Source organism: Xiphophorus maculatus, chromosome 17 (genome assembly GCF_002775205.1).
Source record: "Xiphophorus maculatus strain JP 163 A chromosome 17, X_maculatus-5.0-male, whole genome shotgun sequence".
NCBI lineage: Eukaryota > Metazoa > Chordata > Actinopteri > Cyprinodontiformes > Poeciliidae > Xiphophorus > Xiphophorus maculatus.
The window spans coordinates 12,845,724-12,869,861 of NC_036459.1; the positions used below are offsets into that span (position 1 = coordinate 12,845,724).

The 24,138-nt window shown below is 37.5% G+C and overlaps 1 protein-coding gene across 2 annotated transcripts in view; it reads left to right on the top strand.

Annotated features, from left to right (window-relative positions):
• The window catches only part of LOC102218681, a 28,705-nt gene extending 12,762 nt beyond the window's left edge, over positions 1 to 15,943 (top strand). For both annotated transcript variants that reach the window (XM_023350631.1, XM_023350632.1), the window contains 8 exons: positions 12,634 to 12,749; positions 12,838 to 13,075; positions 13,153 to 13,292; positions 13,402 to 13,651; positions 13,730 to 13,860; positions 14,760 to 15,009; positions 15,092 to 15,198; positions 15,279 to 15,943. In XM_023350631.1, the coding sequence (XP_023206399.1) occupies positions 12,634 to 12,749; positions 12,838 to 13,075; positions 13,153 to 13,292; positions 13,402 to 13,651; positions 13,730 to 13,860; positions 14,760 to 15,009; positions 15,092 to 15,198; positions 15,279 to 15,286 (1,240 nt within the window). In that variant the 3' untranslated portion in view covers positions 15,287 to 15,943. The remainder of the gene's footprint in view (positions 1 to 12,633; positions 12,750 to 12,837; positions 13,076 to 13,152; positions 13,293 to 13,401; positions 13,652 to 13,729; positions 13,861 to 14,759; positions 15,010 to 15,091; positions 15,199 to 15,278) is intronic.
• Positions 15,944 to 24,138: the final 8,195 nt, after the last annotated feature.

Genomic DNA, 24,138 nt, shown 5'->3' on the forward strand with positions numbered 1-24,138 from the left:
GCCGCATTAACGGTTACGGATGAAAAATAAAGAATTATAATAATAACTAGAAAATTTCGGAAGAAATTTAGCCGGGGCCTGCCAAGGCGCGCCCGTCGGGCATGGGCCCGGCGTCGTCGCGCCACAAATCGGCGTCGACGCCAAAGGACGCCGCGACGTGATCAGTGGCACGCGGAGAACCGCAAGAACGTTAAGCGAGGCGGACGTGCACCGTTCGGTACGATTTAAAATGTTGTCAAGGCTTTTATTTTGGAAGTTTTGTTAACCTTCATTTCAAAGGGCCAAACTAATCCCATGCGTAATAGTCCTTGGGTTAAAATAGTTATATAATGCTCAAAACACAAGTAGCTGATGTAAAAATATTCAAGGCTTTTATTTTGAAATTTTCAGTATGCTTCATTTCAAAGGGCCAAACTAATACCACGTGTAACAGTGCTTTGGATGAAAAAGTCAAATAAAGCCAAAAAGAGCAATTACGTCATGTAAAATTATTCAAGGCTTTTATTTTGAAATTTTCAGAATGCTTCATTTCAAAGGGCCAAACTAATACCACGTGTAACAGTGCTTTGGATGAAAAAGTCAAATAAAGCCAAAAAGAGCAATTACCTGATGTAAAAATATTCAAGGCTTTTATTTTGAAATTATTATTATGCTCCATTTTAAAGTTCCAAACTAATCCCATGTGTAACAGTGCTTTGGATGAAAAAGTCATATAAAGCCAAAAACAGCAATTACCTGATGTAAAAATATTCAAGGCTTTTATTTTGAAATTTTCAGTATGCTTCATTTCAAAGTTCCAAAGTAATCCCATGTGTAACAGTGCTTTGGATGAAAACGTCAAATAAAGCCAAAAACAGCAATTACCTGATGTAAAAATATTCAAGGCTTTTATTTTGAAATTATTATTATGCTCCATTTTAAAGTTCCGAACTAATCCCATGTGTAACATTGCTTTGGATGAAAAAGTCATATACGGCCAAAAAGAGCAATTACTTCATGTAAAATATTCAAGGCTTTTATTTTGAAATTTTCAGTATGCTTCATTTTAAAGTTCTGAACTAATACCACGTGTAAGAGTGCTTTGGATGAAAAAGTCAAATAAAGCCAAAAAGAGCAATTACGTCATGTAAAAATATTCAAGGCTTTTATTTTGAAACTTTTGTTAAGCTTCATTTCAAAGGGCCAAACTAATACCACGTGTAACAGTGCTTTGGATGAAAAAGTCAAATAAAGCCAAAAAGAGCAATTACATGATGTAAAAATATTCAAGGCTTTAATTTTGAAATTTTTGTTAATATTCATTTCAAAGGGCCAAACTAATACCATGTGTAACAGTGCTTTGGATGAAAAAGTCAAATAAAGCCAAAAAGAGCAATTACGTCATGTAAAAATATTCAAGGCTTTTATTTTGAAATTTGCAGGATGCTTCATTTCAAAGGGCCAAACTAATCCCATGCGTAATAGTCCTTCGGTTAAAATAGTTATATAATGCTCAAAACACAAGTAGCTGATGTAAAAATATTCAAGGCTTTTATTTTGAAATTTTTGTTAAGCTTCATTTTAAAGGGCCAAACTAATACCATGTGTAACAGTGCTTTGGATGAAAAAGTCAAATAAAGCCAAAAAAGAGCAATTACGTCATGTAAAAATATTCAGGGCTTTTATTGTGAAATTTTCAATATGCTTAATTTTAAAGTGTAAAACTAATCCCATGTGTAACAGTTACTGAGTTAAATCAGTTATATACAGCCCAAAGCAGCAAGTAGTTGTAAAGGCCAGTTCTCAGTCCTGATCTGTTTCAACTGAGGATAGATAGAACTACAACGATGCGTATTCGTAGTCCTAACCAGCAGCCAATAGCCTCTTGAGTTCCGTTGCTATGGCAAATAATGGTCTCAGCAGGTGTGAGCTCTGAGCTGTGAGCTCTCAAACACACAAGTGTGTTTGAGCAAACACACTTTACTGAAAAAAAGCATTGGAAACAAATCCTTCTTGTTCGGGAACCGTAATACATATTCGAAAAGCGTTTTAAGCGTATGACAGTTCAATGTGTCTTCTGCGATAGTCCCGAGATTCATATCTGTACCTCACTCAGAGCATTTACAGTGATGAGAGAAAGAAATGTTGTGCCCAGATATGAACCGAGGTCGGCTGTCACTCTAATATGAGCAAAAATGAGAAACTTTGGGTCGCTTAGAGGCAAATTGTGGACAAACCATAACTGGTATCGACGAGCCGTCTTCACTTTCGAAGAGATCACAGACGTATCTACAAAATGAAATTTGAATGGCATTTCTAGGTGAATTTGTGACGACACAGCAAATCCTCAAAAATAGGGTATTTCTAGGATTTTTCCCATTGAGTTATAATGGGGTTTTTTTCGTAGTTTTTTGCGAATTATGTCGCCATGTTAATCCCGAATCCCACCAAAAGTAATAGCTGGAATGGCGTGAATTTTCTGCACGTTTTGATACCTCTTTTGTAGGTGTGCACGCAGCGGTATGAGCCGCATTAACGGTTACGGATGAAAAATAAAGAATAATAATAATAAAGAAACTTTTCTTGGGAGAATAGCAATAGGTTCCTGCCATTGCTTTGCATGGCAGGCCCCAACTAGAAAATTTCGGAAGAAATTTAGCCGGGGCCTGCCAAGGCGCGCCCGTCGGGCATGGGCCCGGCGTCGTCGCGCCACAAATCGGCGTCGACGCCAAAGAACGCCGCGACGTGATCAGTGGCACGCGGAGAACCGCAAGAACGTTAAGCGAGGCGGACGTGCACCGTTCGGTACGATTTAAAATGTTGTCGAGGCTTTTATTTTGGAAGTTTCAGTATGCTTCATTTCAAAGGGCCAAACTAATCCCATGCGTAATAGTCCTTGGGTTAAAATAGTTATATAATGCTCAAAACACAAGTAGCTGATGTAAAAGTATTCAAGGCTTTTATTTTGAAATTTTCAGTATGCTAATACCACGTGTAACAGTGCTTTGGATGAAAAAGTCAAATAAAGCCAAAAAGAGCAATTACGTCATGTAAAATTATTCAAGGCTTTTATTTTGAAATTTTCAGAATGCTTCATTTCAAAGGGCCAAACTAATACCACGTGTAACAGTGCTTTGGATGAAAAAGTCAAATAAAGCCAAAAAGAGCAATTACCTGATGTAAAAATATTCAAGGCTTTTATTTTGAAATTATTATTATGCTCCATTTTAAAGTTCCAAACTAATCCCATGTGTAACAGTGCTTTGGATGAAAAAGTCATATAAAGGCAAAAACAGCAATTACCTGATGTAAAAATATTCAAGGCTTTTATTTTGAAATTATTATTATTCTCCATTTTAAAGTTCCAAAGTAATCCCATGTGTAACAGTGCTTTGGATGAAAACGTCAAATAAAGCCAAAAACAGCAATTACCTGATGTAAAAATATTCAAGGCTTTTATTTTGAAATTATTATTCTCCATTTTAAAGTTCCAAACTAATCCCATGTGTAACATTGCTTTGGATGAAAAAGTCATATACGGCCAAAAAAAGCAATTACCTGATGTAAAAAAATGCAAGGCTTTTATTTTGAAATTTTCAGTATGCTTCATTTTTAAGTTCCGAACTAATACCACGTGTAAGAGTGCTTTGGATGAAAAAGTCAAAAAAAGCCAAAAAGAGCTATTACCTCATGTAAAAATATTCAAGGCTTTTATTTTGAAATTATTATTATGCTCCATTTTAAAGTTCCAAACTAATCCCATGTGTAACAGTGCTTTGGATGAAAAAGTCATATACGGCCAAAAAAAGCAATTACATAATGTAAAAATATTCAAGGCTTTTATTTTGAAATTTTCAGTATGCTTCATTTCAGAGGGCCAAACTAATACCACGTGTAACAGTGCTTTTGATGAAAAAGTCATATACGGCCAAAAAGAGCAATTACGTCATGTAAAATATTCAAGGCTTTTATTTTGAAATTATTATTCTCCATTTTAAAGTTCCAAACTAATCCCATGTGTAACATTGCTTTGGATGAAAAAGTCATATACGGCCAAAAAAAGCAATTACCTGATGTAAAAATATTCAAGGCTTTTATTTTGAAATTATTATTATTCTCCATTTTAAAGTTCCAAAGTAATCCCATGTGTAACAGTGCTTTGGATGAAAACGTCAAATAAAGCCAAAAACAGCAATTACCTGATGTAAAACTATTCAAGGCTTTTATTTTGAAATTATTATTATGCTCCATTTTAAAGTTCCAAACTAATCCCATGTGTAACAGTGCTTTGGATGAAAACGTCAAATAAAGCCAAAAAAAGCAATTACCTGATGTAAAAATATTCAAGGCTTTTATTTTGAAATTATTATTATTCTCCATTTTAAAGTTCCAAAGTAATCCCATGTGTAACAGTGCTTTGGATGAAAACGTCAAATAAAGCCAAAAACAGCAATTACCTGATGTAAAACTATTCAAGGCTTTTATTTTGAAATTATTATTATTCTCCATTTTAAAGTTCCAAAGTAATCCCATGTGTAACAGTGCTTTGGATGAAAACGTCAAATAAAGCCAAAAACAGCAATTACCTGATGTAAAAATATTCAAGGCTTTTATTTTGAAATTATTATTCTCCATTTTAAAGTTCCAAACTAATCCCATGTGTAACATTGCTTTGGATGAAAAAGTCATATACGGCCAAAAAAAGCAATTACCTGATGTAAAAATATTCAAGGCTTTTATTTTGAAATTATTATTATTCTCCATTTTAAAGTTCCAAAGTAATCCCATGTGTAACAGTGCTTTGGATGAAAACGTCAAATAAAGCCAAAAACAGCAATTACCTGATGTAAAACTATTCAAGGCTTTTATTTTGAAATTATTATTATGCTCCATTTTAAAGTTCCAAACTAATCCCATGTGTAACAGTTACTGAGTTAAATCAGTTATATACAGCCCATAGCAGCAGTAGTTCTAAAGGCCAGTTCTCAGTCCTGATCTGTTTCAACTGAGGATAGATAGAACTACAGCGATGCGTATTCGTAGTCCAAATCAGCAGCCAATAGCCTCTTGAGTTCCGTTGCTATGGCAAATAATGGTCTCAGCAGGTGTGAGCTCTGAGCTGTGAGCTCTCAAACACACAAGTGTGTTTGAGCAAACACACTTTACTGAAAAAAAGCATTGGAAACAAATCCTTCTTGTTCGGGAACCGTAATACATATTCGAAAAGCGTTTCGAACGTATGACAGTTCAATGTGTCTTCTGCGATAGTCCCGAGATTCATATCTGTACCTCACTCAGAACATTTACAGTGATGAGAGAAAGAAATGTTGTGCCCAGATATGAACCGAGATGGGCTGTCACTCTAATTTGAAGAAAAATGAGAAACTTTGGGTCGCTTAGAGGCAAATTGTGGACAAACCGTAACTGGTATCGACGAGCCGTCTTCACTTTCGAAGAGATCACAGACGTATCTACAAAATGAAATTTGAATGGCATTTCTAGGTGAATTTGTGACGACACAGCAAATCCTCAAAAATAGGGTATTTCTAGGATTTTTCCCATTGAGTTATAATGGGGTTTTTTTCGCAGTTTTTTGCGAATTATGTCGCCACGTTAAGCCCAAATCCCACCAAAAATAATAGCTCCAATGGCGTGAATTTTCTGCACGTTTTGATACCTCATTTGTAGGTGTGCACCCAGCGGTATGAGCCGCATTAACGGTTACGGAAGAAAAATAAAGAATTATAACTAGAAAATTTCGGAAGAAATTTAGACGGGGCCTGCCAAGGCGCGCCCGTGGGGTTCGGGCCCGGCGTCGTCGCGCCACAAATCGGCGTCGACGCCAAAGAACGCCGCGACGTCACCAGTGGCACGCGGAGAACCGCAAGAACGTTAAGCGAGGCGGACGTGCACCGTTCGGTACGATTTAAAATGTTGTCAAGGCTTTTATTTTGGAAGTTTCAGTATGCTTCATTTCAAAGGGCCAAACTAATCCCATGCGTAATAGTCCTTGGGTTAAAATAGTTATATAATGCTCAAAACACAAGTAGCTGATGTAAAAGTATTCAAGGCTTTTATTTTGAAATTTTCAGTATGCTTCATTTTAAAGTTCTGAACTAATACCACGTGTAAGAGTGCTTTGGATGAAAAAGTCAAATAAAGCCAAAAAGAGCAATTACGTCATGTAAAAATATTCAAGGCTTTTATTTTGAAATTTTCAGTATGCTTCATTTCAAAGGGCCAAACTAATACCATGTGTAACAGTGCTTTGGATGAAAAAGTCAAATAAAGCCAAAAAGAGCAATTACATGATGTCAAAATATTCAAGGCTTTTATTTTGAAATTTTTGTTAATCTTCATTTCAAAGGGCCAAACTAATACCATGTGTAACAGTGCTTTGGATGAAAAAGTCATACAAAGCCAAAAACAGCAATTGCATGATGTAAAAATATTCAAGGCTTTTATTTTGAAATTATTACTTTGCTCCATTTTAAAGTTCCAAACTAATCCCATGTGTAACAGTGCTGTGGATGAAAAAGTCATATACGGCCAAAAAAAGCAATTACATGATGTAAAAATATTCAAGGCTTTTATTTTGAAATTTTCAGTATGCTTCATTTCAGAGGGCCAAACTAATACCACGTGTAACAGTGCTTTGGATGAAAAAGTCACATAAAGCCAAAAACAGCAATTACCTGATGTAAAAATATTCAAGGCTTTTATTTTGAAATTATTATTATGCTCCATTTTAAAGTTCCGAACTAATCCCATGTGTAAGAGTGCTTTGGATGAAAAAGTCAAATAAAGCCAAAAAGAGCAATTACGTCATGTAAAAATATTCAAGGCTTTTATTTTGAAACTTTTGTTAAGCTTCATTTCAAAGGGCCAAACTAATACCACGTGTAACAGTGCTTTGGATGAAAAAGTCAAATAAAGCCAAAAAGAGCAATTACATGATGTAAAAATATTCAAGGCTTTTATTTTGAAATTTTTGTTAATATTCATTTCAAAGGGCCAAACTAATACCATGTGTAACAGTGCTTTGGATGAAAAAGTCACATAAAGCCAAAAACAGCAATTACCTGATGTAAAAATATTCAAGGCTTTTATTTTGAAATTATTATTATGCTCCATTTTAAAGTTCCGAACTAATCCCATGTGTAACATTGCTTCGGATGAAAAAGTCATATACGGCCAAAAAGAGCAATTACGTCATGTAAAATATTCAAGGCTTTTATTTTGAAATTATTATTCTCCATTTTAAAGTTCCAAACTAATCCCATGTGTAACATTGCTTTGGATGAAAAAGTCATATACGGCCAAAAAAAGCAATTACCTGATGTAAAAATATTCAAGGCTTTTATTTTGAAATTATTATTATTCTCCATTTTAAAGTTCCAAAGTAATCCCATGTGTAACAGTGCTTTGGATGAAAACGTCAAATAAAGCCAAAAACAGCAATTACCTGATGTAAAACTATTCAAGGCTTTTATTTTGAAATTATTATTATTCTCCATTTTAAAGTTCCAAAGTAATCCCATGTGTAACAGTGCTTTGGATGAAAACGTCAAATAAAGCCAAAAACAGCAATTACCTGATGTAAAAATATTCAAGGCTTTTATTTTGAAATTATTATTCTCCATTTTAAAGTTCCAAACTAATCCCATGTGTAACATTGCTTTGGATGAAAAAGTCATATACGGCCAAAAAAAGCAATTACCTGATGTAAAAATATTCAAGGCTTTTATTTTGAAATTATTATTATTCTCCATTTTAAAGTTCCAAAGTAATCCCATGTGTAACAGTGCTTTGGATGAAAACGTCAAATAAAGCCAAAAACAGCAATTACCTGATGTAAAACTATTCAAGGCTTTTATTTTGAAATTATTATTATGCTCCATTTTAAAGTTCCAAACTAATCCCATGTGTAACAGTTACTGAGTTAAATCAGTTATATACAGCCCATAGCAGCAGTAGTTCTAAAGGCCAGTTCTCAGTCCTGATCTGTTTCAACTGAGGATAGATAGAACTACAGCGATGCGTATTCGTAGTCCAAATCAGCAGCCAATAGCCTCTTGAGTTCCGTTGCTATGGCAAATAATGGTCTCAGCAGGTGTGAGCTCTGAGCTGTGAGCTCTCAAACACACAAGTGTGTTTGAGCAAACACACTTTACTGAAAAAAAGCATTGGAAACAAATCCTTCTTGTTCGGGAACCGTAATACATATTCGAAAAGCGTTTCGAGCGTATGACAGTTCAATGTGTCTTCTGCGATAGTCCCGAGATTCATATCTGTACCTCACTCAGAGCATTTACAGTGATGAGAGAAAGAAATGTTGTGCCCAGATCTGAACCGAGATCGGCTGTCACTGTAATTTCAGCAAAAATGAGAAAGTTTGGGTCGCTTAGAGGCAAATTGTGGACAAACCATAACTGGTATCGACGAGCCGTCTTCACTTTCGAAGAGATCACAGACGTATCTACAAAATGAAATTTGAATGGCATTTCTAGGTGAATTTGTGACGACACAGCAAATCCTCAAAAATAGGGTATTTCTAGGATTTTTCCCATTGAGTTATAATGGGGTTTTTTTCGTAGTTTTTTGCGAATTATGTCGCCACGTTAAGCCCAAATCCCACCACAAGTAATAGCTCCAATGGCGTGAATTTTCTGCACGTTTTGATACCTCATTTGTAGGTGTGCACCCAGCGGTACGAGCCGCATTAACGGTTACGGAAGAAAAATAAAGAATTATAATAATATTAACTAGAAAATTTCGGAAGAAATTTAGCCGGGGCCTGCCGAGGCGCGGACGTGGGGTTCGGGCCCGGCGTCGTCGCGCCACAAATCGGCGTCGACGCCAAAGAACGCCGCGACGTAAGCAGTGGCACGCGGAGAACCGCAAGAACGTTAAGCGAGGCGGACGTGCACCGTTCGGTACGATTTAAAATGTTGTCAAGGCTTTTATTTTGGAAGTTTTGTTAAACTTCATTTCAAAGGGCCAAACTAATCCCATGCGTAATAGTCCTTGGGTTAAAATAGTTATATAATGCTCAAAACACAAGTAGCTGATGTAAAAATATTCAAGGCTTTTATTTTGAAATTTTCAGTATGCTTCATTTCAAAGGGCCAAACTAATACCACGTGTAACAGTGCTTTGGATGAAAAAGTCAAATAAAGCGAAAAAGAGCAATTACGTCATGTAAAATTATTCAAGGCTTTTATTTTGAAATTTTCAGAATGCTTCATTTCAAAGGGCCAAACTAATACCACGTGTAACAGTGCTTTGGATGAAAAAGTCAAATAAAGTCAAAAAGAGCAATGACCTGATGTAAAAATATTCAAGGCTTTTATTTTGAAATTATTATTATGCTCCATTTTAAAGTTCCAAACTAATCCCATGTGTAACAGTGCTTTGGATGAAAAAGTCATATAAAGCCAAAAACAGCAATTACCTGATGTAAAAATATTCAAGGCTTTTATTTTGAAATTATTATTATGCTCCATTTTAAAGTTCCAAACTAATCCCATGTGTAACAGTGCTTTGGATGAAAACGTCAAATAAAGCCAAAAACAGCAATTACCTGATGTAAAAATATTCAAGGCTTTTATTTTGAAATTATTATTCTCCATTTTAAAGTTCCAAACTAATCCCATGTGTAACATTGCTTTGGATGAAAAAGTCATATACGGCCAAAAAAAGCAATTACCTGATGTAAAAATATTCAAGGCTTTTATTTTGAAATTATTATTATTCTCCATTTTAAAGTTCCAAAGTAATCCCATGTGTAACAGTGCTTTGGATGAAAACGTCAAATAAAGCCAAAAACAGCAATTACCTGATGTAAAACTATTCAAGGCTTTTATTTTGAAATTATTATTATGCTCCATTTTAAAGTTCCAAACTAATCCCATGTGTAAAAGTGCTTTGGATGAAAACGTCAAATAAAGCCAAAAACAGCAATTACCTGATGTAAAAATATTCAAGGCTTTTATTTTGAAATTATTATTCTCCATTTTAAAGTTCCAAACTAATCCCATGTGTAACATTGCTTCGGATGAAAAAGTCATATACGGCCAAAAAGAGCAATTACGTCATGTAAAATATTCAAGGCTTTTATTTTGAAATTATTATTATGCTCCATTTTAAAGTTCCAAACTAATTTCATGTGTAACAGTTACTGAGTTAAATCAGTTATATACAGCCCAAAGCAGCAGGTAGTTCTAAAGGCCAGTTCTCAGTCCTGATCTGTTTCAACTGAGGATAGATAGAACTACAGTGATGCGTATTCGTAGTCCAAATCAGCAGCCAATAGCCTCTTGAGTTCCGTTGCTATGGCAAATAATGGTCTCAGCAGGTGTGAACTGTGAGCTCTGAGCTCTCAAACACACAAGTGTGTTTGAGCAAACACATTTTACTGACAAAAAAGCATTGGAAACAAATCCTTCTTGTTCGGGAACCGTAATACATATTCGAAAAGCGTTTGCAGCGTATGACAGTTCAATGTGTCTTCTGCGATAGTCCCGAGATTCATATCTGTACCTCACTCAGAACATTTACAGCGATGAGAGAAAGAAATGTTGTGCCCAGATCGGAAATTCTATTCAAATACATGGGAGAGAGCCTCAGACAGCCTCAGAAAATCCTGTCGCATGACTTTGCTCTGAAGCACCGTGACAGAAAACCGTACGGTCTAGATAAATTTCGAAAACATTTTACCGGAGCAGACAGGCGTATCAATGTCAGGACCGATTTTGATACTAATCGTGCGATATTTGTGGGCGTGATGGCGATTTCAAAAATGATTTGGGTTGAAAAAGTTGTCTTCATCTCTCACTCTAAGCAGCCAGAAACGCACTCTAACTTGAGCAAAAATGAGAAACTTTGGGTCGCTTAGAGGCAAATTGTGGACAAACCGTAACTTAAGCTTCATTTCAAAGGGCCAAACTAATACCATGTGTAACAGTGCTTTGGATGAAAAAGTGAAATAAAGCCAAAAACAGCAATTACCTGATGTAAAAATATTCAAGGCTTTTATTTTGAAATTTTCATCAAGCTTAATTTTAAATTGCCACACTAATCCCATGTGTAACAATTGCTGGGTTAAATCAGTTATATACAGCTCAAAAGAGCAATTTTCTGATGTAAAAATATTCAAGGCTTTTATTTTGAAATTTTTGTTAAGCTTCATTTCAAAGGGCCAAACTAATCCCATGTGTAACAGTGCTTTGGATGAAAAAGTCAAATAAAGCCAAAAAGAGCAATTACATGATGTAAAAATATTCAAGGCTTTTATTGTGAAATTTTTGTTAAGCTTCATTTTAAAGTTCCAAACTAATCCCATGTGTAACAGTTACTGAGTTAAATCAGTTATATACAGCCCATAGCAGCAATTAGTTATAAAGGCCAGTTCAGTCCTGATCTGTTTCAACTGAGGATAGATAGAACTACAATGATGCGTATTTGTAGTCCAAACCAGCAGCCAATAGCCTCTTGAGCTCCGTTGCTATGTTAAATAAGTTTCACACCAAGGTGTGAAGTGTTAGTGAAAGAGCCTGAGAGCCTCAGAAAATCCTGTCGCATGACTTTGCTCTGAAGCACCGTGACAGAAAACCGTACGGTCTAGATAAATTTCGAAAACATTTTACCGGAGCAGACAGGCGTATCAATGTCAGGACCGATTTTGATACTAATCGTGCGATATTTGTGGCCGTGATGGCGATTTCAAAAATGATTTGGGTGGAAAAAGTTGTCTTGATCTCTCACTCTAATCAGCGAGAGAAGCACTCTAACTTTAGGAAAAATGAGAAACTTTGGGTCGCTTAGAGGCAAATTGTGGACAAACCGTAACTGGTATCGACGAGCCGTCTTCACTTTCGAAGAGATCACAGACGTATCTACAAAATGAAATTTGAATGGCATTTCTAGGTGAATTTGTGACGACACAGAAAATCCTCAAAAATAGGGTATTTCCAGGATTTTTCCCATTGACTTATAATGGGTTTTTTTTCGTAGTTTTTTGCGAATTATGTCGCCACGTTAAGCCCAAATCCCACCACAAATAATAGCTCCAATGGCGTGAATTTTCTGCACGTTTTGATACCTCATTTGTAGGTGTGCACCCAGCGGTATGAGCCGCATTAACGGTGACGGAAGAAAAATAAAGAATTATAATAAAGAGACACTTTGTTGGGTGTAGAGTAATAGGTTCCTGCCATTGCTTTGCATGGCAGGCCCCAAAGAGACACTTTGTTGGGTGTAGAGTAATAGGTTCCTGCCATTGCTTTGCATGGCAGGCCCCAATAAAGAGACGCTTCTCTCCGACAATAGTAATAGGTTCCTGCCATTGCTTTGCATGGCAGGCCCCAATAATAAAGAAACTTTTCTTGGGAGAATAGCAATAGGTTCCTGCCATTGCTTTGCATGGCAGGCCCCAATTGAACATAATAAATTATGCATTAAATGCCTATTCCTATGAGGTAGAAGAGTAGATAAGGAACTGAAGTATGTAAATACAAATATTTTTCTCTATTCATATTTTCTTTCTCCGAATTCTTCTCCACTTGAAAAATATGGTGATTTTTTTTTTTTACAGATTCTGAGTCAACCCTTTCTTTTGAAACAAAAATAAAAAAATCAATTTGCTCTTTCTAGGAGTGGAAGAAAAATGGATTACAAGTTCTACCACCAGCTGGAGCAGATCCTGGGCCAGGAGGCCATGAGCATTGATGAGTTTGATGAGCGGGACGATCAAGCTGCCATGGATCCAGGTACCGCCTCTAAACGTTCACACCTTCTCGTTGGGCCAGAACAAGCAGCAACGTCCCACAGATCTTTGGATATCTTGTCCGCTTGCAGGGTCTTCAGATGAACAGACGAACACGCCGTGGTCGGAGGAAGAGACGGTGGCCCTCGTCGAGGTGTGGGCCGCTGACGACGTGCAGCACAGCCTGAAGAACTCCATGCGCAACGGCCACGTGTACGAAGACATATCCGAGAAGCTGGCCTCCTACGGCTACCTGCGGACGGCGGAGCAGTGCCAGCTGAGGATCAAACGGCTGAAGAAGACGTACAGGCGCTACTGCAACAGCCGCAGGTGCAGGAATCAGATCGGTTTGTTTCTTTTGTCGTTTTTGTTTTCCTGTGCATTTGAAAGGGATTCACAATTTCCAGAAACGGAGGGCGGCCGGCAGTGTTTCGATACTTCAACCTTCTCGCGCCGGTGCTCGGCAACGATTTGGCGTTCGTAGATGTGGACGGTTCGGCCACCGAAACCGCCGTAGAGCCCCTAATGGACCACGATCCTGTAATGTGTACGTATAAATGCAATGACACCTTCTTGTTTGCACTTTATTGTACGCATTTCTTAATTAACCGACAAAGAAACCTGTAAAAGTTTGGGGGTTTTTTTTCTTGTTTTAGATGAGCAGCCCTCGACCAGCCACATCCTGACAGACATGAGCAGAAAGACTCCCTGGTCTGACCTTGAGACTCGCACCCTCCTGGAGATCTGGGGCGAGGACAGCGTCCAGCTCACCCTGAGGGGCTGCCTGAAGAACCGACACGTGTTTGAGTACATCTCAGAGAAGCTGAGCAACCACGGCTTCATCAGGACCACCGAGCAGTGCTACACCCGCATGAAGCGCCTTAAATACAGCTTTGTCCACGAGAAGTGAGTCGAACTGTAGCAACGTGTTTGTTATTAGGTTGTTTCCTTATGATTTTGTTTTTATTTTTCCTTTAAATCCAGGGAAGAATTCAAATTCTTCAATGAAATGGACAAAATCTTCAGGAAGGACCTGAACATGGACGACTCTGCTGTCAACCCGTTCACTGTAGACGAAACGGACGAGCTGGCCTCTGAAGCGCACCAAGTGAAAGGTAAAATGGAGGCATTTTTCTGACTAGTACCTTGGCCGTGAATATTTGTGAGGACGTTTTTCTTTTAACATGTTTTACAAAACAAAAATCTGAAAAGTGGGGAATGATTTTGAATTCTGCCCTCTTTATAAATAAGATCCACTCCGCTCTACTGACAGGGCAGCTTCAGGGTCGTTACACTTTCTGGGAAAGGAAGGGGAAAGAAATGTATGGGAAATGTTAGCATCTTCAGAGTTTATTCCTTACTCCAGAGTGTAAAAGTTCCTATCTTCCTTCCTTGATCTGAGTCCAATACCACTTTTTTTCCTGGTCTTTGTCGTTGCACTTCTTTGTGTCTTTCAAAAAGGAGGAATAGATTTCTTCCTTCCTTTCTTATGCAATTTCTTCTTCCTGTTTCCTTACCTTGTGTCTTTCCTTCTGTTACTTTTTGCTCTGTTTCACTTCCTTTCTTCCCTCCAGTCTCTGTTTTTTCAGTATTCTATGCATAGGGCAACTGTAGATACTGTAATACTAATCCGCAGTGAACTTTAGTGTCTTACATTTTAAACAGAACTCTGGGTAGATACTGTAAGTATGGATTTTTAAGATGTGACATGACAAGACTTGGACCTGTAACTGCAGCGAAACGGGGTTCCCAATACAAATGCACGACACAATTTTCTATCTTTTATTGTGTAAAACTAAAAATGTAAATGCATCATTTTATTCCACGTCATAATCATGCACTGTGTTTTGTCTATCCTGTAAAATTCACAATGTGGAAAGTAATTAAATCACCTTATATGTCGTTTAATTGCCCCTCCTCCCCCAAGTAAAGTTTTGCATATTTCATCACGACCACGTCACCTCGACGTTGTTCCTCAGAGAAACATTCCTGCCTCTATGTGCTTCCTCGATAGCCTCAGGTAACCACTGGCTGGCCGACAGCTCCAAGATGGCCTGGGGGGACGGAGAGACGGAGGCCCTCCTGGACATTTGGGGGAGCGCTGAGATCCAGGAGAATCTGAAGGGTGGCAACAAGAACAAAAGCATCTATAAGCAGATTTCTCAGGTCATGGCCAGCCAGGGCTACCTCCGCTCCCCTGAACAGTGTCAGTCCAGGGTGAAGAGGCTGAGGGCCAACTTCAGACAGTTCCTGGAGGGACGACAGTAAGCGCAGAATATATTGCACAACTCTCATCCACCGAGCTTTTTTACTACTTATAATTATTCCTTTCTTTCCTGTACTCAGAGGGGATAAACAAGAGTGCAAATATTTTGAGCAGTTGGTGCAGATCTTTGGCACCAAGTATGTGATGAACTCTGATTCGCTGACTGACGATACACCTGAAGTCATAGGTACGGCTAATCCACATAGCTTTTTGTAATTATTTTACAGCTTGTTTTTGATGTTTGCTTTATATTTCTGCTTGTTGCAGAGTCATAAAATCCTTCCTCTTCACGGTGGTGATGAAACAGCCGCAGATGGACGTCCATCATCCAGATGAACCGAGACGTTAATGCTGAAATATTTACAGAAAATCTCTGTACACACTTTAAATACTTCGACATTCTTTAGAAATACAAACCTAGATCAGACTGAAACTGTGTGGGTGTGAGGGGGTGTTTGTGTGTGTGTGTGTGTGTTGAGTGTCTTGCGATAAATAAAAACCAGAGCCATGACACGAGGCGCTCAGGACTCGAGGGAAGCCAAACGCAGCGCTCCTCGGCGAGAACATGTTTTTATAGTGATTAATTTTTACTTGAACCTAAAGAGACTGAATCCAAGCACACGTGAGTTAAAAAACGCAAATCAGCCAATCAGCTGTCGCCACAAACTTGCTTTTTCATCGCAATTCCTGCCCCACTCTGTTACGTCTACTGCACATGTTTATACCGTTTGAAATCCACGTGCATAAAACGAAAAACATTCGAGTCTCTTGTTCTGTACTCAGTGTGAGTTAACGTTGTCCAGAATTTTATTTATTTAATTTATATATGTATTTTATAGGTTTAATTGTGTCGCCAAACCTTATCGCAGTACATTTGTGCCACGAAATGTGTCAAAGTTTTTCATATTCATTAAAAACAAACATGAATTGCCTGATTGTGGTTTACTCTTTTTGCAAGCTGTTGCCACAGAGATGAATCGATTATTCAGGGTCCCTGTGCATTAAGAAAAGAGCAAAACGTCATTTAAATACACACCAAATGTGCATAAGTGAGGGAAAAAAAAAAATTCTTTCTGCTTTCAATTATTCCATCTAACAATCTCTCCTTATTTTTATTCTCCTTTTAATCTTTCCATCCGTCATGTAAGTCTGTCCACTCAAATTTGAAGTTTCTTCATAGAGCAATTATAGCTGCTGATGGCTGGGAGGAAGGATCTTCTGCAGCAGTCTGTGTTGCAACTTCTGACTGAAGACGATGGTGTTGATTACTGTCCTGAGAAGTTAAGCAACTTACTGGTTTACCCTGGTAATGGTGGAAGGTAGGTTAAAACTTTTTTATACTCTTACCTGCCTGATATTTTATCTTATCCATATGTATATATTAAGGACCTTGTAAAAGTGTTCAGAAATTCAGGGAGTATGAAGACAAGACATTTTAACACCGTGACAAGATGTTTTTTAAAAACATTGTTTAGACAGTCTTACTAATTTGGTTGCTTTTCTGTTTTGTTATTCCTTGGCCACCAGTAGTTTCCAGCAGAACGCAGCTGGCTGTAGCATCTGTTGTGTGTGAAAAGACAAGACATTTAAACAAAACTACTGAAGTCAGAATAACTTATTTGCTTGCATTTAATTGTTTATTTTTGCTAAAGCTACAGGCAGCAGCAGAAAGAAATGAGGGGCCTGTCAAAAGTAATGACTTCATGTCACTGTGTCTCCCCGTTTGTCTCCAGTGTTGGACAGTTTTAGACACATTTTGACAGGAAACCGGCCTTTGGGACAATAGCTGGACGCTTTTTAAACCTTTTCATCTACAAGATGAGTCAGAAGTAACCCCTCAGTCTTTATCCTACGTGTTATAAACTAATTTAATCAGTAAGTTTCCCACTTTTTCTTCAGTTGCTCTGTTGTGGTCATCAAATGCACAACCTGTAAGCTCTGAAACGTTGTAATGTCCCATTAAATTTATTTTTGTTGTTATATAATTCTTTATAAGCAAATTAGTACAATATGAATAAGGGTTGCATGATAAAATTCATACTTGAGTACAGCTTAATCGTTGCTATGTCACATGTATGTGTTTTATGTGACGAAATGAGTAGCAGACAATGTTTGTATCTTTCCATTTACCGCTAACGTAGCTATTTGAAACAAAGTGTAGTGTTATTAAGTAGCTTAATTTTAAACCATAACTGAATTAATGGGTAACCTTTGTGCATGCTGAACAAGAGAAAGTTAGTTTAGAAAACGTAACTGAGCGGCTTCTCTTGCCTTTTGGAGCTGAAGTTAGCATACGACATGTAGCTTCTGAAGGCGCCGTTTTCACTCATTTAACATCAGAAAGTGAATCAGATGCTAACTTCGGTGTCTTTTCCCCCTCCCTTTTCGTTTCTTTCTTTCTTTTCTTGGCCCGTCTAATAATATCAGAAATCTCCTCATTGAGATTCGAGATGTGTACATGTTTTTATGTTTAAAAAGTAGCTTTTTATGTATAGTTTCATCTTCCACATGAGAGGATTTCAATCATTTGGATCCCAGGAGCTGAAAAGTAAACAAATCTCACATTGGCCACTAAGTGGTGCAAATGGACAATTTAAAAAAATAAAATAAAATAAAATACTGGAGTTGACATTCACGTGGTCTTGAAGCATTTTGGCATTTTAATTGATTAGTAATTGAAGTCCAGAGGGTCTGTTAGGACTGTAACAGTAAACCTGCTACATGCTGGCATTTAAAAGTATATTTAGTTTGGCGACTTCACACAGACACACACTCACAAATATACGGTCCCCAGAAGTTAAAACAGTAATTACAGGTCTAAATCTGACAGAGCATCTAACCACCACCGCCTGGCTGCAGCCAAGAGTGTGTGAGTGTGCGGTGTTGCTGTAAGGACACAAACACACCATGGAGACATGGTTCTCTTTTAGGGTAATGTACTAGTCTTCATAAACAAGTAACTCACTGTTTGTGTGACTGCATGCCATGAGGTAATGCCTACAATGGTAGCTGTTGTGGTTTGTCAATGTGTTGCCCTGTGAAGTAATGGAGATTTTACAGCCTGAGAGGTTGTTTGCTTTTTTTTTTTTATTTTGGCATAACTGTAAATTGTTGAGGAGGAGAACCACTCCGAAGGCGATAATGCTCGCCTTCGGAGAACATTTTTAAAGTTTTGTTTGTCGAGAGCTGTGGAGAAGTAATGACCAATCGGTGTCTTGCCTGCAGGAGACGACTTTCTAAATATCTTTATATTTTAAAAGTAAATAGTTTTAATGTCAAGTCAGGTCAGAACAACGTTTATACAGAAAAAGCAGTACAAGAGCAACATTTCTGACTTCACAGTATAATTTAACTAATTTATGCCGTGTTCTTGGTCACATTTGTCTTTGAGGCCAGTTCACAGATTTAGCCCTTAAAATGAAACACACTTAATGTTCGAACACGTGAAATTTTTACATTTAGATGCCCTTATTAATTTTCATCTCTCTTTGTAAACATTTTCCTTACAACAATCTCCTGCTGTATTTAAATAACTAAATAAAAAAAATGCAGTTGATTTGATTCTAGTATGGTATGAATTCACATTTTGATATCCACATAAAGGATTATGACACTTTTGTTTCTCTATACTAGGCACTATATTTTATATAAACACCTTTTGCAGAATTTGTAATATTAGTCCCTTTTTTTTTTCAACATAAGCATCTCCTCTAAGTTGACTGCAGTCTCTCTGTGCTGTGATGAACTTTCTGGATGTAATTGAATCGGTGACTGCAGGGTGAAAGCACCAGCCACATGGAACCCTGCGCAACATTAAGGAGGTCCAGGAAATAGATGGATGGATAATTAAGTAGACAGGTTTATGCTCCACCATTAATATAAGATTTCATAATGCAGACGTATCTTAAAGTCAAAGCAAAGTTTAGACAATCCAGAGAAGTGACCTGAGAACCTTCCAGGATGAATATTACGAAGATATGTCTGCAGAACATTACATAAGCACAAATTCCTAAAGAAGCATTATTCTGTAAAAACAACTAGTAGGATTTTTGGGGGGATTTTTTTCAGGTTAAAGGACTTGACAGATAACATTTCTTTTAAAAGAGCGACCAAAAGCCTGCTGGAAATGAATCTGCCTTGCTGCCTTTAAATCGGATTGATAACGTTTTACGAATTCTGACAAATTTCTTAAGTGTTTTTACTGGATGAGCTGGCGTTTGGTTTACGGCTGCAGCAAATACAAATTCTGCTCTGGCTGTAATGTGCTCAAAGGGATCTCTAACTTTAAAACTACGTGAAGCACAAATATATGAAAAAGCAGTTTTTTCTGCCTTTTTCTCATATAGTGCTTTGAAAAGAAAAAATACTCATACCTGTAGACCTTTTTTTACATTCCAGCCATAAAATTCAGTGCACTTTATGTGACCAATGCTTATTTGTCAAGAGAAAGTAAGATGATGCAGGGTTTTCAAATGGATTTACAAAATGCTGCATGCCTCTGTGCTCTGATTCCTTTGCTCCCTAATTAAAATAAAAAGCGTCTGGTGACGTTGAGACGCTAACTAATTGGTAAACAGACTCTACTTGTGTATAATTATCATTTTTGGAGGCATCAGAAGCAGAATAAAGATCAGACACACAGCAGGCAGGTCAGGGAGAAGGATGTGCAGAAATTCAAAGAAGTCTGGATTAATAACATCCCAAGCTTTCGAACATCTCACAGAGCAACGTTCGATACATTTAGCCCAACTGGAAATGGCCATCCTTTAAAGATGCTCTGACCAAATCTGAAGTATCTGATCTGCAGGTAAAACATGATAAATTGGGGAGAAAAAAAACGAGATCATTTCCAAGCAAGTATAACAGAAATACTTTTAAGCCCACATTTCTGTGCTAAAAATGATTTTTATTGGTATGTGGCAAAATTCTAATCTAAGCGTTCAGTAGTTGTAATTATACAGCTCCTGAAATAAATCTTAATTATACGCCATGATAATAATTAAAATGTATTTATACTTCACAATTAACAGAAAACATTGATCCCCGCCTGTGTGCAGTCAATCTAGCTCATGTGTTTCACTTAGTGAATTGAGTTACTGAAATAAATGAACTTTTCCATAATATTCTAATTGACTGATAATTGTACATTAAGAACAACACCTTTAAGCACAGTGTTGCAGAAACAGATGAGATTAAAGGAAAAGAATGAAACTCATTTCCACATAATGAGTTCTGACATTGAAGCTGAGATGCATTTTCTGCTGCTTTATCAATCGTTTTTTTTTTTTTTTTTTTTTTTATCCTTACCTAATCTGCTGCTGTAGCACCTATTAGTCGCAGAGCATGACAGCGATCATGTCGCCTATTAATACTGGCCCGCACCGTTACCAGTAACTGACTGATATCTGAAGCAGGAAGGGGCTTGGTCCGGTTGTGTAACCTACCTCTCCTTTAAGGGCCCGCAGGGTAAATCTTTTTTACACTACCACACGGCTGCGTGTGCCAACCGCACATCCCCGTTTCACCCCGCTTTCAAACATGCGTCGTCATGCTCCTCTCGTCCTCGCGGATGAGCAGAATGTGAGGAAGTGGAACTCTTTGTTAAAGCGAAGAGAGTCGTGAGGAGGGAGATTTTTATTTGTGTTCTTGCGAGTGATTGCAGGGAGCCTCCCCACCTTCAGGGTTATGCATGGGCTTGTTACAGCAGCATTCCTTTACTCAGCTGCTTCTGCACAGCACATTCCAGAAAGAGAGAGGGAGGATAGAGACAAAAAAGAGAAAGAGAGGAGGAGGAATGAAGGGAGAGAAGTGGAGAGAAAAGGAGAGAACAAGAGGGGATTAAAGAGCAAGGCAGTGTGCTGTGTTGAAAGTTAGAAAGCACAGCAGTAGTGGACAGAGAGAGGAAGCGGTTTAAGGAAGGGGAGGGAAATAATAAGATGATGTGTAAATGACCCCTGCTGTGAAATAGTGAACCTCTGGCCCCTTTTTTTCCCACGTGGGGATCAAAGGTCAGGGTCAGATACAGTACAGAGTAACCAGAGCCAGCGCTGAGAAAAGAAGGAAAGGTCACGAGGTCATTTTATGCATCCATTACAGAAAACACACAGAAGACTGACTCGCTGAAGCATTTATTCATCAGTATACAGAATGGAATTTGGATAACTAAAGTGACTTTTTATACACAAACTTGACACACAGTTCCTTTCATATATACAAAATACAATTTTCATTTTGATTTATTGAAAGTGAGGGCACTCTCATTAAATCATTAGTTGTAATTAATGATTTAAGATTATTATTCTGTCCTCTAGAATTGATCAGAATCCTCTCCAACAAGGTGGAGAAGATTTCGCAAAGTAAGATTTCACGTGTCGACCTAAAGAAATGAGAAGGGAAAAGATGAGAAAGTTGTCATTGAGTTTGTGAAAGTATACAAAGCGAATTTCTAAAGCTTTGGATTCACTGTGCAGCACATGGTGAACATGAAGCAGCGATGAAACCATCTGCCAGAGTGACCAGCCTACCAAATTGTTCAGGATGTCACAAAAGGAGCAACATCTTCTAAACCACTGAAAACCTCAGTTATCTCAGGTCAGGTCAAACATATCCGCAAGACGAACCCCGAAAGCAAACTTTCCAAAGATTTGACCTCAATTTAATTTTGTACTTTGGACAGATGAGAGTAAGATTTGTTTCTTTCATAGCAAACATTCCACCTGACATAAAATAAAAGAAAATAAATACAGATGTAGAAAATCATCTGATGTACAATGATAAGTAAAGTGGAGGATCTGTAATGCTGTGGGTTGGTTTCTCTTCTAAAGGACATGGGAACATTGTTGTAGTGCATGGCATCATGAACTCTTTGGAATAACAGAATAAATCAACCCAGAAATGGTTTACTAGATACAAATTGGCCATTTTTGATGATTGGAGCTCCTAAAACTACAATCCTGCTGAGACCCAGTGGGTGAGCTGAAGAGAGAAGATTTAATTTGATTTATTTATTTAAAACAGAAAGACAGCAAGACAGGACTTTGGACAATCTAGAGATATTGGAAAAAGATTAAGTCACAAAACTTTCATTTTTGCTTTTTTCGTCATCCATGAGATGCATACATATTACGAAATAAAAACTGCTTTCTCGTTGTTTGTTGTTGTTTTTCCACCAGAAAAGTTCATTTCTAAAAAAAAAAAAAAAAAAAATACTGGGAACGGAGGTACATTTAAATTCTCTGAGCTGGATCAGTCTGTGGCTGAAGAGGCCTAATGGGGACAGAGCAGAAGCAGAAGTGGGAGAAGAAGAAGAAGAAGAAGAAGAAAAAGCAAAGACTGAATATGTACGGAAACAACAAGCAAATAAGTTAGAAGACAAGAGCAACAAAAAGCAGCTTGTGTGAGCAATACGTTTGCTGGCACAGCAGCAGCGTCCCTTCTCTGTTTCGCTCTCACTCGCAGTGAAAGGATGGGTTTGTTTGCCGCTGCTGCTAGAACTAAAGGAAAACAAAGTAGCTTGATTCCTTGTTTTGGTGTGTCTCTCTCTCTGTGTGTGTGTGTGTGTGTGTGTTTACCAGAGGACAATTCCTGCGGCATAAGAGTCTACTGAAGTCCTTTGTAATGGCAACATTATGGAGTATTATGTGCTTCTCTTTATTGTAAATCATGTAGTTGTAAGTTAGCTTAAATCTCAAATTTGCAGCCCTAAACATATGATTTTATAAGCATGAGAGTCTATTTTCTGTTGGGAAGTTTTAAAAAGCTTTTCTGTACCAATTAGCTCCACCTCAGTCAAACTGGGAGGAGAGATTCGGAGAAAACTGTTTTTCTTGACGTCTTGCCACTGTTTTTAGATTTTACTCAGGTCTGGACTTTGACGAACTGCGTCTCTCACGTATTTATCTTCATCCAAATCCAAATTACTGTTGCTTGTTCTCATCTGACCAAATCAACTTTTCCATGTTTCTTGTGCCAAACAGGATTTCTCCACAGCAGTGTGTGTATAGTGGCCAACCAACAGTTGTCTTGTCTTAACTGAGTTGTGGATTGTTGGAGTTCAAGCAGAATTTCAATGGGACTCTGGGCTGCTTCTTTGATTAATGACCTCATTGCTTGTTAGTTTAAGTGGACAGCCATGTCTTACTAAATGGGCAGGATTTTTTTTGGTCCATTTTCCAATATCTCATATTAAGTTGAACAATTGTATTAGAGTAAAGGGAGCAGAATGCAAATATTCTTCATCTCAGATTTTTATTTGTACACATGTATAAAGATCATTTAGTTATTTATTTCCCTTCCAGTTCAAAATTATGAATATATTTGTTCTCCCCAAAACTTAGGTATGTTTTTGTTTGTTTTTTGCTGAAAAACAACATGAATAGTTGTGGTGCTTTGCAGCTGGTTTTTATGTTACTTCATCATTTATATACTGGTGCATAGTTTGAGCTGTCAATTACTAACACTGAGGATATCACCAAAATGGGAGTTTATTAAAAAATATTTAATTCTGTATCAATAAGTACTTCAAAAATACTTTTACTTCTTGGCCATTTATAATATAATATATATTAGTTTATTTTTATGTTAAAGTGTTATCTGTGAAACCAATGTTTTGGATTCTAGATCTGTGGTGGTTGGTTCCATTTTATATAAGTTCCACTCAATACGACATCGGCAGCATATTTAACTAAATAAGTTTTGAAGCAAAATAAATTGTTGCATTATTTACAGTTTTGCTGTCTCATCTTTTATTTTAATTTTATTTTATTCGTTTTACATTTGCTGTCATTCAAGTTGTGCAAAAATAAGAAGCCTGGCTAAACCAAGTATTCTAACAATATATTCAAATAAATGTGCCTAAAAATACTGTAAATGTAAAATATATTGCATATTTTCTTTAGTATTTATTTATTTCACATTATTTTCTGAAAGCGCCGACGCTAATACGTGTCGAAACAAGGGACATGCTTTCTCTCCAATCACACGCACTCATTTAGTAGAGCGGCATCCATTTTATCCAATGGGATTCCAACACTGTATTTTCACTAACCAATCAGAGGCGGACATTTCCTGTCGGAGGCGGGTCTACCTCTTGTTGGCTGTGCCCTGTCCGGATGTTCCCCCCAGTAGC